We start from the raw sequence: 16,958 nt of genomic DNA, 5'->3' as shown, positions 1-16,958 counted from the left end.
TCACAGAGATGTACCTAGTAGACCACAGCTATAGTCAGGTCTCCTATATTCACATGCTGCTTCTAATCGGCCTTTTTTGTACTTTTAAATATAAAATCACCAGAAATTACTGAGATATCTAGAAGAAAGCATCTAGTAGAAAAGATCAAGAATAAATAAAAAGGAGAAAAAGGTACTGGGGAGAGAAAAAGTGTTTTTCAGGGAAAGGAACCAGTGTTAACATCCTTAATAAGAAAGAGATACTGCCCTGGCGGGAGGAGCAACATGAGCCTTGAGAGGCAGCGTGGGGGAAGACAAAACATGCCTGGAAACAGCCTTCAGGGATTGCTTTAAAATACGAAAACCGCCAAAACGTGAGTCACAAAATGAAAAAGTTTAATAGGTTTAAAGATAAAATTGAAGAAAAACTCCAGGAAGTATAGAAATAGGAAGAGATGGAGAAAATAGAAGATATGAAACTTAAAGGACCAATGTGAAAATCTACTGACTACAAAGAGTTTCAGAAAATAGAATGTAGAAGATGGAAGACAAGGAAAATTTCCCAAACCTGAAAGACACTAACAGGGCCCCTGCAATTCCCAATCCAGTGGAAGGTCAAAAATTAGAACAAAACATATCACTGTTTGGTTAAAGGAAAATAAATGCTTAGGTTTTTTTTAGACAAAAAGAATAGTTAAAATATTTGAGTGAGTACAGTGGAATACTGACTAGCAAGAAACAGTACCTCTGTATGAACAGCACTAAGGAAGTCTTAAAACAAAAGAAAAGCTACATACAATATATGATTGTCATTAAAGTTCAAGAAAAACCTAAATCAGCCAGGCAGTGGTGGCGTAAGCCTTTAGTCCCAGCACTCGGGAGGCAGAGCCAGGTAGATCTCGTGAGTTCGAGGCCAGCCTGGGCTACCAAGTGAGATCCAGGACAGGCACCAAAACTATACAGAGAAACCCTGTCTTGAAAAACCAAAACAAACAAACAAAAAAACCCAAAATCGATTATGTTCCAAATAAGGGCAGTGTGAATAGTAAGGAGTGACTGGAAAAGAACGTGAGGAATGAACGGAGTGAAGGAAGGTCTCTGGAGTGCATTAGCTACTCTTCTGTTGCTGGGATAAATGCCATGACTAGAAGCACCATAGAGAAGAGTTTGTTTGGACTTACGCTTCCAGAATGCTAAGAGCATCGTGGTGGAGAAGTGTGGCAGGTGTAGGGGCAGGAGCAGGATGCAGAGTTCACGTCTTCACCTGTAAGCTCGAAGACCACCCCTCAATGTCATACTACCTCCCTTGAGACGACATCACCTAAACCTCAAACAAACTGAGAATGAAGAGTTCAAATGCCCAAGACTGGGAGGCATTTTTCAGTCAAAACAACATACATGTCTTGATTAATATTTGGGTTGCATGAGTATATGCATCTGTCAGAGCACATTTTGATTCTAAAGGATTTGTGCATTATTTCATGGCATGTAAATTTAGCAGTAATTAAAATAACTTTAAAAGGTTTGGATTTTCTCAACAGTGATACCAGTGGTCAGAAGACAATTCATTTCATTAATAATTCTAAAGGGAAATTACAATAATCTTTTCAACCAAACTACAGCTTACTGTGAAAATAGACTGATGACACTTTGTGATATTCAGGGTTTCAAAAGTATGCTACCCATACTCCTTTCCCAGGAAGCTGCTGAAAGTTGCATGCACCACAGAGAATAAGAGAGCCAAAGAGGAATACTGGGATCTAGAACAAAGAGCAGCCAACTCAAGAGAGATGGTAGATCTCCTTTTGAGGGAGGGCCACAGGATATAATTGCCCTGTGATCCTAGAGAGCAGCCATTTCAGATGAAGCAGGTGGGGAGACTTGCAGAGACCTTTCCATGACGATAAAATTATGTATGAACATCCTAAAGATTTGTACACCTGGATCAGTTTGAGTTGAGTTAGACATGCTAAGCAAACTGAGGAATCAGTCGAGGCTGTGAAATGCTCAGCAGGTAAAGGCCCTTGCTGCCAAGCCTGAACCACCTGAATTTGAGTTTTGAAAGCCACCTGGAAGGAGAGAACAGACTCTAGTCATCCTTTGTCTCCACCTGTGTACAGTATCACATGTGTGCACTCACATGCACACTCAGTTAAATACATAGGATTCTGCAGAGAAAACTAGTACTTCAAAGAAAGGAAAATCACTCACAAAATCATAATGTAGACGTTGAAAATTGATGGGCTGGAGAGATGGCTCAGTGGGTTAAGAGCACCGACTACTCTTCCAGAGGACCAGGGTTCAATTCCCAGCAACAATATGGCAGCTCACAACTGTCTATAATTCCAAGATCTGATACCCTAACACAGACATACATGCAGGCAAAATGCCAATGCACATAAAATAAAAATAAATTATTAAAAAAAAAGAAGATGAAGGGATGATATGCAGTGTTTGAGATGGCAATAAGACATGCAAAACAGTAAAATTCTAATTTTCCAAAGTAGAAAATGAATAATGCAGAAAACTTAAGAAGGAACATCGTGTAACTATTACTCAGATAAAGATTTGTTTTTATAAAAAGGAACAACTAAGGGGGAAGTAGTTGGAAATTAGGAAATGTGCATATAGGGATGCATTTTTTAAAAACAATTTTTTTGCCAAAATGAATTGGACAAATTATATGCATGCTTAACTTTGATTCAAATAGCAAAATACTAAAGCAAAAATATTATTGTAAAATATGAAAAAATAATTTGGAACATACACAAAGATGTTTTAGCTGATTTATGACTGTAGGAGATTTTTCTTTTGCTTAATTTTCAAATTTTCTACTTTGAATGTGGTTTGCATTTGTTGGGTGGAGAAAAATGGCACTTAAAAAGTTGGTTATCATTTCTGTAGTGAGGCTAAGGTTAATATATTCAGAAAGTTATCGATGATGTTCAGAAGGGGATATATTCTAGGTTGAAAGTTAATTTTGACAGAGACAGTTCATACTAGTGAAGGGAAAGAAAAATATGAGATTTTTTTTATAGAAATTATGTAATTAGTTCAATAGAATTATAGTATTACATATATTTGTCACTTAAATAAATATTGAAAGCCTCAAAAATGTTGTTAAATTACTGCATCTGCACCTTTGTATTAAGATTTCCCTTTTTCTTTTAACAGAAAAACAGGAAAAGGAAATTGACATCTATGCTAACCTCTCTGATGAAAAGGCTTTCGTGTTTTCAGTCGCCTTGGCAGAAATAAATAGAAAAATTATCAATCAAAGACTTATTCTCTGATATTTGTCTGCAAAGTCTGTTGACACTTTCTTCAGGATTACATCAGCAAAGTCTCAGACAGTTGTGGACTCCCAGGAGCACTCTGACTGTATGAATGAGGGCCATTGACTTTTTTCTCTGCTACATAGTCGGGTGCCACCCTTGGGGAGCAAAGCTGTGGGTTTAGACTTTGCTGGGATTTCCTTGTTTACCAAGGGTTATTATCAGTGTTTTGTGTTGGAATATAACTAAATGTATTTACAGAAAAAACTACCAAAAAATAAGCCCCCAAAACTGCATAGATAATTACAGACTAAAGGAACAGGAGTGGAGGTGGAAATATGAAAACTAGGGCAATTGAAATGCTTCAAAGTTTTCAAGTTTGCACCAGAGATGCAATATTTTAAGTATTGTCAAGAGAGTGACTTTTAAATATATATATTTCAGGCTTTCATCATTAACAGATTGCATATATACAGTCCATTGACTTTTAATAAATTGGTAATTGATATTTTATTGAATGGAGAATTACGAATATAGATTATTCTGTCTTCAATTGACTTTTCTTGGCCACTATTTTAATGATTTAAGGTAGGAGTTATATTTTCAGAAACTTTCTAGACAGTTTGGAAATTTGGGTGCTATATGAAGAAAAGCATTTAAGGCTGTATCACATTTCAGATATAAACATCTTGTTTTCTTGAATGTTTATTTATTGGTTTTTAAAAAAACTTTTCTGTTATCAAGATGGTGCCTGTTAACCTAAACACAAGATATATTTATTACATGCAAAGTATTTCTTAGCTACTTGTAAACAGTGATGTTTTGTCTGAATGAATGTTCATTTATACATAATTCTGGTAATTATTTAAACTGTTACTTCATCCTGGAAAAAAATAAACCTTAATATTGAAAGTGAGTAGATTAGTGTGGTATAGCTTTTTTTTCCTAGTGAAGTTTGTAAAATATTTCAGCCAGTTTTTCCAGTGTTAAGTCATTGTTCCTTCTGCCTCCTGCATGATGATACACCAGTGCACTGCATGTTGACACACCAATGCAGTGATTAATCTCTTCACACTTACAGCTTTGCTTCCTTTCATTCTTTTTTCCCCAGTCTGCTTGGAATTCCCATAGCTGCCTTGGGGACATGAGTCATTGCTTAGTGGACTTTTTTTTTTTTAAAAAGATTAACAATTTTATTATTTTGTATGTGTGTGATGTGCATTAAAATGCATACACACCCACCAACATACATACCAATGCCTGAAAAGGCCGTAAGAAGATGTTGGATCTCATGGAGCTAGTTACAGGTGACTAGTTACACTGACTGGGAACTAAATGTCCTCTGTAAGAGCAGCAAGTGCTCTTAACCACTGAGCCATCTTGTTAGCCCCTGCTTAGATAGACAGTTTTGCCCGTTTAAGATAACCCCTCCAGTATGTATATGTTTATTTTTGAGATGTATAATTATACATACTTATGGGTTACATGGTAGTTACTTTTCTATTGCTGTGGGAATATGCCATGAACCAAGGCAACTTACACAAGGAAGAACTTATTTTGGGCTTACGGTTCCAAAGGGTTGGAGTCCATGGTGGAGTGGAGATAATAGGCAGCAGCCTGCTGGGGCAGTAGCTAAGAGCTCACATCTCAAACCACAATCTAGAAGCAGAGTGAGCTAGGTCAAAATGGTCTTTTGTAACCTCCAAGCTTGCTCCTTGTAACATACTTCCTCCCGCAAGGCCACAGAGACCTGCAGAGGGGCATCTCATTCCAATGACTAGTTTCAGCTGTCATTTCCCAGAAGGTCTACATTTTTTGTCCCTTAAATTTGCATCCAGCAGAGGGAGCTTTAGAGACACTATAGACAGGGTGTAGGATTTTCTTGGGCATTCCCTCCACATCCTTGCTTCTCTCTCTCTTCCCCTTCTTTCCCTTGCTCCTCAGCCTGTCTTTGAGACAAGTCCTCAGTGTGTAGGATCTCCTGATGTGTATTTCAGGCTGGTCTGGAATTCATGATTCTTTTGTCTGCAACTGCAGATATTACTGTAGTTATGTGCATTTGTAACACCTAATAAAAGTTTTTTTTGTAATCTCTGAAACATAAAAACCTTCAGTTTTTTTACCAAAAATGTATAATAGTGATTGATATAAGAATCTCTGTGTCTGTGTGTTTCTCTGTGTAAGTTTGTGTAAGTAAAGTATAGCTTGTAGAGAAAGCATCTCTCTATAAAGAATTATAGATAACAGAATTTATTCAAAACTGAATTTTTTAAAGTTAAATTTTCATTGAATATGATAATGAGTAACTGCTGAGCTTGCCATGTAGAATTTATTTTACTTTAGATAATATTAAAATTATGAGGTTATTTCAACTTTTTTTGTCAGAGAAGCAAATTAAATTAGGTTTTTACTGTTTGCAGCATAACCCATTTAGGCAGTTTATCTAAACATTTTATTCTGTTTTTTTGTTGTTGTTTTTTGGTTTTTGTTTTTGGTTTTTCGAAGCAGGGTTTTTCTGTGTAGCTTCGCGCCTTTCCTGTAACTCGCTTTGTAGACCAGACTGGCCTCGAACTCACAGAGATCCGCCTGCCTCTGCCTCCTGAGTGCTGGGATTAAAGACGTGCGCCACCCCCGGCTATTCTCTGTTTTAATTGCAAGCTGTCATTAAAAAAATTAATGGATCTGTCTAGGTCTCTCATCTCAGAACATTACTTAGTCTCTGGCATTGAAGCTTCACTTGTTAGCAGATGTCCCTGGAACAGGTAGTTCTTTAATTACTTGATCCCAAACTTTATTCTGTGGTATTATCCATATATGATAATTCAAGATCTCTTAAAGATGATTAAAAGATTAGGTTAGGCTTGTTGAAAATATTTTCAAATGTGATCAAGATTAAAGTAATTTGGGAGGTAGGCTGAATCACAAATCTGGATGCTTGCCCTCTGTGCTGGCTGATTTTCGTTAGCCTGACACAATCCTAGATTTAGCTGGGAAGAGGGAATCTTAACTGAGAAAATGCCTCTGTAAGATTGGCCCATAGGAAAGTCTGCAGTCTTGATTAGTGACTGAGTGGGAGGAGCGAGCTCACTGCAGGCAGATGTGCCTGGGTGCATAGGAAAGCAGGCTGAGCAAGCTATGAGGAACAAAGCTGGAGAGCGGTGTTCCTCCACCATCTCTGCTTTAGTTCCCTTCAGGTTTCTGCCTGACCTTCCCCTAATGGACTGATTCTGGGACCTGTAAGCCAGATAAACCCTTTCTTCCTAAGTTGCCTTTGGTGATGATGTTTTATCACAGCAGTAGCAGTGTTAACTAAGACAAGTTCCTACTCAACTCAACTTCATGGTATTCTAAAATATTTTTGGGAGCAGTTTGAGGCTTGAGTTTGCTCTTTATTAGTTTTAAATATGAACCATTTTTCCCCCACTGTAAGGATGCCTTGAGCTATGTTGTATCACACCATTTCTAATTTTCCTCTTAGATTTTATTTTTATTTTGTACATGTAGGTATATAGATGTACATTAGTGAAGGTGCCTATAGAGGCCAGAAGAAGGCCTCAGGTCCCTGGAGCCAGAGTTACAGGTGACTGTGAGCTGCCCAGAATGGATGCTAGGAACCAAATTCTGGTGTTCTGCAAGAATAGCAAGTGTTCCTAACTGCTGAGTTGTCTCACCAGCCCGTTGAATAGAACACTTAAAATTTCTTTTCAGAAGAGAAGCCAACACAGCCCCACCCCTAAACCAAAAAGCTATTTGCATTTGATGCTTTCCGGGGGAAGGAAAATCAGGTTTCACCAATGGTGTATCACTATAGTATCAACCCCATTCTGTCTGGGGTGGGCCCCAGCTCAGGTATAGTTGGCCAACACAAAATGGACTTTTGAAGGCAGATTTTCTCTGTGTCCCATCAGTCTCTCCCAAATATAACCACACAGAGACTTAATGGTTATAAATGCTCAGCCAATAGCTTAGGCTTGTGTTTAGCTAGCTCTTAACACTTAAATTAACCCATTTCTATTAATGTATGTGCTGCACTGCAGCTCCTTTACTTCATCTGTGAACTTCCCATGTTGCTTCTTCCAAGTCTGGCTCTCGACTCCTCAGACTCTGCCCTTCTTCCCAGCATTCTTTCTGCCTAGCTATTGGCTGATCAGGTTTTTTTGTTTGTGTGTTTTTGTTTTTTTTTTTGTTAACAATGAGCAACACAGATTTATAGTGTACAAAGATTGTCCCACAGCAGACCCCATATTTTTTGTGTGCTTTTAGTTCCATTATTTTTTTCTTAGTGATTTGGTTTTAGTTTTAGTTTTGTTTTTCGAGACATGGTTTCTCTGTGTAGCCCTGATTGTCTTGGAACTTGCTTTTTAGACCAGGCTGATCTCAAACTTACAGAGATCCTCCTGCCTCTGCCTCCCAAGTGCTGGGATTAAAGGTATGCTACCACTGCTTGGCTTAGTTTGTCTGTTTTGATTTTCCTTTTGTTTTTTGTTGTTTTCCCTTTTTTGGTTTTGTTTTCCTTAGAGCAACACACACACATACACACACACACACACACACACACACACACACACACAGGCAGAGAGAGAAAGAGAGTGAACATGAAGTTGGGGAGATGGGGGAGGATCTGGAAGAAGTTGAGGAAAATAATATCAAAATATATTGTATGAAAAAAGACTTTAAAGAAAGGTAAGGGCTGGAGAGATGGCTCAGAGGTTGGAAGCACTGGCTGCTCTTCCAGAGGCTAAATTCAATTCCCAGCATCCACATGGTGGTTCACAACCATCTATGAGATCTGGTGCCCTCTTCTGGCCTGCAGGCATACATGCAGGCAGAACATTGCATACATTTAAAAAAAAAAAAAAGGTAAAAACTCAGCCATTTGTTAAGTAATTGACAGTAAAATGTTACTAGTCATCTAATATACAGGTCTTTTGAACTTCCTCCTGCATGACTGAAACTTTATGTCCTTTGAACATCTTCCACTTAACTCCGGTTTACTTAATCTCCATTTTATCTTTGTTGTCACAAGTAGAATCTTATTCTTTTAAATACTAGTTTTCGTGTGTGTAAGTTATGATTGTGTGTGTGTGTGTGTGTGTGTGTGTGTGTGTGTGTGTGTGTGTGTAATTGCTCACTTTCTTTACCTATTTACCAGACAGCTTGATTCATATCTTGGTTATTGTAGATACTGCTTCAGTGAATTTGAGAATGCAGATATCTTTTCATTTTATTACTCTTTTTCATTGGCTTAATACAAGAGGTGAGATTGCTAAATCATATAGTAATTCTATTATTAGTTTTTTGAGGAGCCTCTATGTTTTAAAAAAAATTATTTTAATTTAGCCTGGCTGTGGTGGCACACACCTTTAATCCCAGCACTTGGGAGGCAGAGGCAGGTGAATCTCTGAGTTCAAGGCCAGCCTGGTCTACAGAGTGAGTTCTAGGACAACCGGGGCTACACAGAGAAACCCTGTCTGGAAAAAACAACAAAGTTATGATTGTGTGTGTGTGTGGGGGGGGTAAGAGAGAGAGAGAGAGAGAGAGAGAGAGAGAGAGAGAGAGAGAGAGAGAGAGAGAGCCTTGTAGGAGTTGGTTTTCTATTGTATGGGTCCCAAGTATCAACTCAAGTCATCAGGCTTGGCAGCAAATGCATTTACTGTTATGGGAATTCTGTCACTGGTCCCATAGCCAATTGAGAGGAGTGGTTTGGTACAAGAGGTGGGGTTTTCCTTGGGGATGCACATGACTGAAAGAAAAGGCGAGGTGGAGAAGTGCTCGGCTTTTCGGGTGAGGAATGAGCTGTGGCAGAGTTCAACAGGTGATCGATTTAGATTCCCCATTTGTCTTGAGATATTTGTGCATGGATTGTAATTATAATAAACAGTTAAATAATCTTTTGACATCCTTTATCAATGACCTACTGAGTCATCTCATCCTAGGAGCCTCCATATTGTTTTCCAAAATCGGTATTCTGGTTTACATTCTCACTCCGGTGTACAAGGATTCCCATTTCTCCACATCATGCCTGCACTTAATGCTGTCTGTTTAACAGCTACAATAACAGGTGCAAGATAACACCTCACCCTGGGTTTGATCTGCATGGCCTAATGATTGATATTGAGCACCTTTTCAAGTACCTGTTGGGCATTTGTGTGTCTTGAGAACTGTTTTGGTCCTTTTCCTACTTTTTAACCAGGTTCTTTGTTTTCTGACTACTGAGTTGTTTGAGTCCTTTACATGTGTGTCTTGCAGATCTTTTTCTCATTCTGTGTGTTGCCTTTCATTTTATTTTCTCCTTTGCAGTGCAGAAGACTTTTAGTTTGGCATACAGCCTCTATTTCTGCTTTTGTTGTGTTGCCAAATCCACTGTTGAAGTCCTACACTGAAGCTTGTCCTCAGCTGTTTTCTAGTTTGGGGTCTTATGTTTCAGGTCTTAACTAGTCCATTTTAAGTTGATTCTTTTGTGTGGTGTAGCTTCAATTTAATTCTTTGGATGTGGCTATCCAGTTTTCCCTGCTTCATGTACTGAAGGATCTGTCTTTTTCCATTGTAATTTTTTTTTTTTTTGGTGGCTTGTTGGAAATCATAATATGCCTTAGAGGTGTAGTTCCAGACTATAGCAGCAAAGTGAATATTGAAATAAAGCAAATCACATCTTTGTTTCCCAGTCTATATAAAAATAGTTTTCATGTTATTGTAGTCTAAATGTACCAATAGCATTATGTCAAAAATATGTGCCATATGTGGTGGAGCACACTTTTAATCCCTTTCACTCCAGAGGCAGAAGCAGGTGGATCTCTGTGAGTGGAGGCTAGCCTGGTCTATATAGTGAGTTCCACATTAGCCAGAGCTACATAGTGAGGCCCGGTCTCAAGCACACACACACACACACACACACACACACACACACACACACACACACAAAAACCCAAAACAACAACAACAAAAAACCCAAGAAAAAGTTCCTTAATCTACAAATGCTTTATTGCTAGAAAGTGCTAACGATCATTTGAGACTTCAGCAAGTCATCTTCATTGGTAGAGGACCTTGCCATGATGTTGGTGGCTGCTGACTGGTCATAATTGTGTTTACTCAAGTTGGGGCAGCATGGATTTTTACTTCAGCATTTTACTCACAATAGACTTTCTTTAAAAATTGGAATTAGTGCTCTCAGATGCTGCTACTATATCAACCGACACATATTTGAATTAAAAAATATTTTTAATTATGTGTATTTGTGTATGGGTATGTGTACATGGGTGTAGGTGCCAAGGAGGCTAGGACACAGGATCCTCTGCAAGCTCATTAGGTGTTCTTAAACACTCTGAACCATCTCTCCAGTTCCCCAACTACTCTTAAAGATTTTATTTTCATTTTATGTGTATGAATATTTTATCTGCATGTATGTATGTGCACACTGTGAATGTTTGGTACCCCCAGAGGCCAGAAGAGGGCATTAGGATCCCCTAGAACTGGAGTTGCAGATGGTTGTGAGCCACCATGTGGGTGCTGGGAATGAAACTGAAGTCCTCCACATATGTAACAAGTGCTCTTAACTATCAGGCTCTCTTTAGCCCCCATGGAATTCTGTTTTAACTCTGTTGAGAGCATCTTCACCTGTGGTAGATTCCATTTCAGGAAACCACTTGCTTATTTTTAAGAAACAACTATCACATTTTTTTAAAAGACTTATTTATGTGCATGTCTGTGTGAGTTAATACCACATGTGTTCAGATGTCCATAGAGACTAGAGGTTAGATCCCCTGGAGCTGGGGTTACAAGTGGTGATGAGCCACCAGATGTGGGTGCTGGGAACTGCTCTTGTCCTCTGGAAGAGGAGCCAGTACTCTTAACTGCTGAGATGTCTCTCCAGCCCCTACCAGAATCTTACCTTGTTGTTGTAGTAATTCACTCACATCTTAAGTTCTGCTTCAAGTCAACTATGAAAGTTGGAATCAGCTTCTCCCAAATTCTGCCTGATACTTTAACTACCTCCCATGGATCTTAATGGCATCTGAATCGAATCCAGTGGAATCCGCAACTCTAGCACCTTGCAAAACTTCCTGTGACTTGAAAGTCACACTTGCTCCTAATCTCTGTTCTGTAAAGTGGATGTGAGAACAGTCAAGTAAACAGTCATCTTGCACGTTTTTATTGTCACCCTTATGCATTGTCAGATGAGCAGTGATACTGAACATTAGATCTCAACAGTGAGCTCAAAAGATTCAGAATATCATGCTGTAAACAATGCCATCTAGGCCTTGTTTCATTTCCATAGTACACGGTAGATCCATTATGTATTGCTGTGGAATAATCCTCTTGTACACTGTAAAGATTTGTCACTTGAATTGGCTTAATAAAATGCTGTTTGGCTAGTAGCTGGGCTGGAAGTTAGGCGAGAAAGCCAAACTGAGAATGCTGGGAAGGAGAAGGGCAGAGTCAGGAATCACCAGCCTGATGCAGAGGAAGCAAGATGAGAATGTTTTACTGAGTAAAGGTGACCAAGCCATGTGGCTAAACATAGATAAGAATTATGGGTTAATTTAAGTTTAAGAACTAGTTAGTAATAAGCCTGAGCTACTGGCCAAGCATTTATAATTAATATTAAGCCTCTGGGTGGTTATTCAGGAATTGGCAGTCAGGAGAGAACTGTCTGCCTATAATGTATGTCATACAGAATTTTTTCAGAATGATAATGAGCATTGCCTTAAATGTAGTTCCCAGTTGTATTGCCCCCCAGTGTCAGCTAGCAGATCTTTTGGAACTTTGAAGCCAAGCATTGGTGTCTGTAGAGATATGAAAGTCCTAGACAGCATTTTGCAATATAAGGCTGTTGATTACTACATGGAAAAATCAGTGTATTGTAGCTACCTTCATCTGTGATTTTAGCTAGCTCTTCTCCCTAGCTTGCTGCACTCACTTTGTGCCTTTGTTTCTGTTTTTGCTTTTTGAGAAAAGGTTTCTCTGTGTAGCCCTGGCTGTCCTGGTACTCAGTCTGTAGCCTAGGCTGCCCTCAAACTCAGAGATCCACATGCCTCTGCCTCAGGACTGCTGGGATTCTTTAGCGTGCCGCCACTGCCCGGTGTGCCTTTGTTTTGGACTTGGATTTTAAACCTCCTGATCCCACCTCTGCTGGCTTTAGCCTTCTCTTAAGCAGCTTTCCTACCTTTTACTAGAGGAGCGTTTCCTCATACTGTACGGTCTGGTTAGCCACTGGCGTTCTAACTTTTAGTCTGTGTGGCTGTTTTCATCTGAACTTCAATCAATTCTAGTTTTTTATTTAATTAGAGAAATGCATTAAATTCCTTTCACTTGACCACCCAAAGGCCATTGTGAGCTGCTAATTGATCTTATTATAATGTTGTCTCAGAATAGGATGAAGAAGACAGAAAAGAATGGCCAGGTAATGGAGCGGTTAGAGCACATGCATGTTCCTGCCGTCTTGTGTGGGTATGGCTTGTGGAGATCACAGATCACCCTAACACATAGTTATATTGAAAGTTTGAAATATTGCAAGAACTACCAACATTTGACAAAAGATGTGCACATTCATCACATGGTTGCAACGAATCTTCAGTGTGTGTGTGTGTGTGTGTGTGTGTATGTGTGTTGTATATATGTGCATACACATGAACGTGTATATATGTGTTCACTTGCCTGTGTGTTGTTTATATGTTAATACATGTGTGTATGTGAGGGTGTCAGTACACTTGCCCATGCATGTGCATCTGTGGAAGCCACAGGTAGGCATTGAGTGTCTTCTTACTGACCATCCTTATTTTTTTAGACAGTCTCTCACTGCATCCAGAAGTCACCCTTTCTGGAGCTGACTGGTCAGTGAGTGCCCAGGGTGTACTTGTCTTTGTGGCCCAAGTGCTAGGGTTACAGATGTGAGCCACCACACCTGGCTTTCGTGTGGGTGCTGGGGTTACAGATGTGAGCCACCACACCTGGCTGTCGTGTGGGTGCTGGGATCCAAATGCAGTTCCTCATGCTTGTGCAGCAGATACTTCACTGACCCAGTCATCATCTCAGCCTCCAATTTTCCATTTCTAAAGAAAATATCGGGGGTGGGGCACAGGGAGATGACTGGGGAAGAGTGCTTGCTGTACGAGCATCCTGTGAACGCAGGGCGTGGCTGCAAGTGCCTGTAACAGCAGCACTGTGGAGGGGAAGAGAGAGTTACTCGGGCACACTGGCTGCTCAACTAGCTCCACTTTTTGTGGGAGACCCTGTCTCAAGTATAAGGTGGAGAGTGATGGAGCAGGACTCCTCCCTTTCATGTTCTCTGGGCTCTGTACCCGCACACAGGTGCATACACTTGCACATGTGTGCACACATTACACATACAGATAATAAACATTAAAGCATAGAGACTCACACATGTAATCCTAGCACTCAGGAGTCTGAGACAGAAAGATTGCTGTGAACTCTAATGCAAGGGTACATAGTGAATTCCAAGCCAACCTGCAGTGGGCTGTGTTAGACCCTGTCTAAAAAATAAAGATCTGTAAAGTGCAGTAAGCAAACAGTATGGTAGCATTTGCTTGCAGCCTTTGGCTTGTCTTGGGGCTCTGTGTTCTGTCCACTGACTGGTGTTTTGTCCTAGCAGTGCAAAGGTTACAGTAGCTTTGTAATGTCATTTGAAATCAAGAAACAGGAAATCTTGGGGTTGGAATGATGGCCCAGTGACCATGAGTACCTGCTGATCTTCCAGATCACCCAAGTTCAGTTCCCAGCACCCACACAGCAGCTCACAACCATCTGTAACTCCAGTTACAGGGAATCTGATGCCCTCTTCTAGCCTTGGGGGTACCGGGCACACAAGTGGTGCACAGACATCCATACACATGAAATAAAAATAAGAGAAATGTGATATCTCTTATTTGTTTTGTTTTATTTTGTTTTGTTTTCTGTTTGAAAATTGTTTTGGCTTTTGGAGGAGTCTTCCCTGCTTCCATTATTAAAATTGCTTTCAGTTTCTGTGCAAAAATGTCATTGGAATTTTGATAGGAACTGTGTTTATCTACTTATGTTTGAATAGTGTGCTTTAAGTCCATTATATCTAAGTCCATAAGCATGAAATATTTATTTGTGACTTTTTCAATTTTATCAGTGTTTTCTAGTTTCCAGGATACAGATCTTTAATTCCTTAACTAAATTTATCCCTACCTATTTCATTATTTTTATACTATTTCAGTGTTTTGTTTTTCTTCTCGTTCATATAGATTGTTCCTGGTACAAAGAAAAGCAACTGATCCAGGAGTGGTGGCCCACATCTGGAATTCCAACACTTTGGAGGTAGTGGCAGAAGGACCAGGACTTTGAAGCCAGACTGTGTCAAAACTTTGACCCCGATGCTGGAGAGATGGCTTAGTGGTTAAGAGCACTGGCTGCTCTCCCGAGGATCTGGGTTTGATTCCTAGCACTAATACAGTGACTCACAACTGTCTGTAACCCCAGTTTTAGGGGATCTGACTCCTTGCCTCCACAGTCACCAGGCACACATAATATACAGACATACATGCAAAAAAACACTCAAACACATTAAATAAAAACAAAGAACTTTGACCCTGTGTTTAAAACAACAACAACAACAAAAAACCCACCACCACCACAAAACCCCAACTGATTCTGTATGTTTCAATTTTACTGAAAACGTTTGTTGATTCTAGTTTTCAATCATGCTATCTGCAAATGGTTAATAGTTATATTCTGATTTTAATGCCTTTTTCGCATCTGATTGCTCTTGGTGCAACTTCTAGTTTTGTGTCGTGCAGAAGTGGTTGGGGTGGTCATCTTTCTCTTGTGAAGATTTTAGAATGGGACCTGGAGAGAGGTAGTAAAAAGTAGGTAAAAGCATATACTGCTCCTGCAGAGGACCTGAGTTTGATTCCCAGCACCCGAATCAGGTAGCTCACAACTGGCCTCCATGGGCATTTGCACATGTGTGCTACACATAAACTCACAGGGCACACATACATACACATAAATACAAGGAAAATGATAATAATTAGAAAAAGAAAAAAAAACTGCTTAAAGTAAAAGCAGTGACTTCCTTAGACAGATGATGGGGAAGGAGCCACAAAAGAGAGCCTGCCAAGAAGTCCTCGGAACGGCTAAAAATATTTGACTTTATCCTTTTAGGGGGTGGCAGGAAGTTCCACACAGTGTGATTTAGTCTGGGATAGTCTACATGACAAGATGGAAGAGTCAGATGCTGGGTAAGATCCAAAGCACAGATGGGTCCTTGACTCCCTGTCCCAGAAAGAGAGCGGGACAGAGAGTGCTAGAGAGGGGCATGGCTGATTTTCTCAGGCTGTGGGATCTGACCACTTATAGTGTGGTTCTCAACCTGTGGGTCACAACCCCTTTGGAGGTCGAATGACTATTACAGGGTCATCTAAGACCATTGGAAAACACAGATATTTACATTATGATCCATAGCAGTAGCATAATTCCAGTTATAGAGCAGCAACAAAATAATTTTATGGTTGGGGGGGTAACATCGTGAACTGTATTAAAGGGTCGCAGCATTAGGAAGGCTGAGAACCACTGATTTAGAGTGACTGGAATCTTAAAGGATAGGCCCACGATCTAACAGTGTGACACAAAGTGTGCCATCCCCTTTGTTCTCAGGATTTAGAAGCCTCTCTCCCTTCAAGGCCCCACCCTGCTGCTTATGTAAGATGCGCTCTCTCTTCTAATGCTCGCCCACTTTAAACCTGACCACCCACCCCACCCACAGTGGTTATGAGGCTCTCTACCCTAACAGTTCCTTCTCAGGGTAAATTTGTGTCAGCTCCTTTTCACAAACCTGTCGTTTCTCCTTATTTTAGGCTATAACATATGCCCCCAGCTGGAGCATCTGCTGGCTCCTCTTAACTCTGGGTGATAGAAACAATAAGTGTCTTTTGTCCTGGACACAGGGGCTTGCTCTTCTCTGCTAACTGAATGGCAGGGAGATACATTCCCTTCCCCTTTTACAATTACCAGAGTATCTGGGGCCCCCATATGACACAGAAGCACCCTTCTACTCCCCTGTTAATTTGGGTGCTTATCTCTAACACATATATTCATAATTATGGCAAATTGCGCCCCTGCTCTTCCTATGATGAGATCTGCTCACCAAATTTAAAGCCTCTATTCACATTACCCCACTTGGAAATGACCTCCATCTTTCTCTTAACCATGGAACCAGACTCAGGCAGCTGGCCATTGTCTGCTACAACCCCCTCTTATCTGTGCTACCCTCTGGTACCCTAGGGTATGGGACACTGCTAGTCCTCCCGTAGCCCGTCATCACTCTCTTGTCCTTGTCTCTCTGAAAGACCCTTTCTCCTACACAACAATACTACCAACCCCAAATACATAGAGGCCTAAAACCCCCTCATTCATTGCCTCCCACAGGCAGGACCCCTAGTTCCCACACACTCCTCACACAACACTCTTATCTTGGGAGTTAAAAAACCTAATGGGTCCTTCTGCCTGGTCCAAAAACCTCAGAAAATTAATGAGGCCACAGTCCCCAACCCTTGTGCTCTCCTTTTGTCTGTCCCCACCAGCACCGCCTATTTTTCCGTTTTCAACGTAAAAGACCTTCTGCTACTCCTCTCCCGCTCTGTCTCCCTTCCCCTGGGACTCACTTGTATAGTCTTACACGGCTTCCAAAACAGCCACCACTTCTTCGGTCAAGCCCTGAAGAAG

At 40.4% G+C, this 16,958-nt stretch overlaps 1 protein-coding gene across 2 annotated transcripts in view; it reads left to right on the top strand.

The window, feature by feature from the left end:
- The window catches only part of C5H16orf87 (chromosome 5 C16orf87 homolog), a 35,626-nt gene extending 20,650 nt beyond the window's left edge, over positions 1–14,976 (top strand). The window contains exon 4 of one of the 2 annotated variants that reach the window (XM_059264491.1): positions 14,480–14,976. In XM_059264491.1, the coding sequence (XP_059120474.1) occupies positions 14,480–14,556 (77 nt within the window). In that variant the 3' untranslated portion in view covers positions 14,557–14,976. Of the gene's footprint in view, positions 1–3,153; positions 4,171–14,479 lie in introns of those variants that run through there. The other variant, XM_059264490.1, reaches the window with a different exon arrangement.
- Positions 14,977–16,958: the final 1,982 nt, after the last annotated feature.

This window comes from Peromyscus eremicus, chromosome 5 (assembly GCF_949786415.1).
Source record: "Peromyscus eremicus chromosome 5, PerEre_H2_v1, whole genome shotgun sequence".
NCBI lineage: Eukaryota > Metazoa > Chordata > Mammalia > Rodentia > Cricetidae > Peromyscus > Peromyscus eremicus.
Note: the sequence above shows the minus strand (reverse complement) of the source record. Positions and strands in the feature narration are given on the sequence as shown.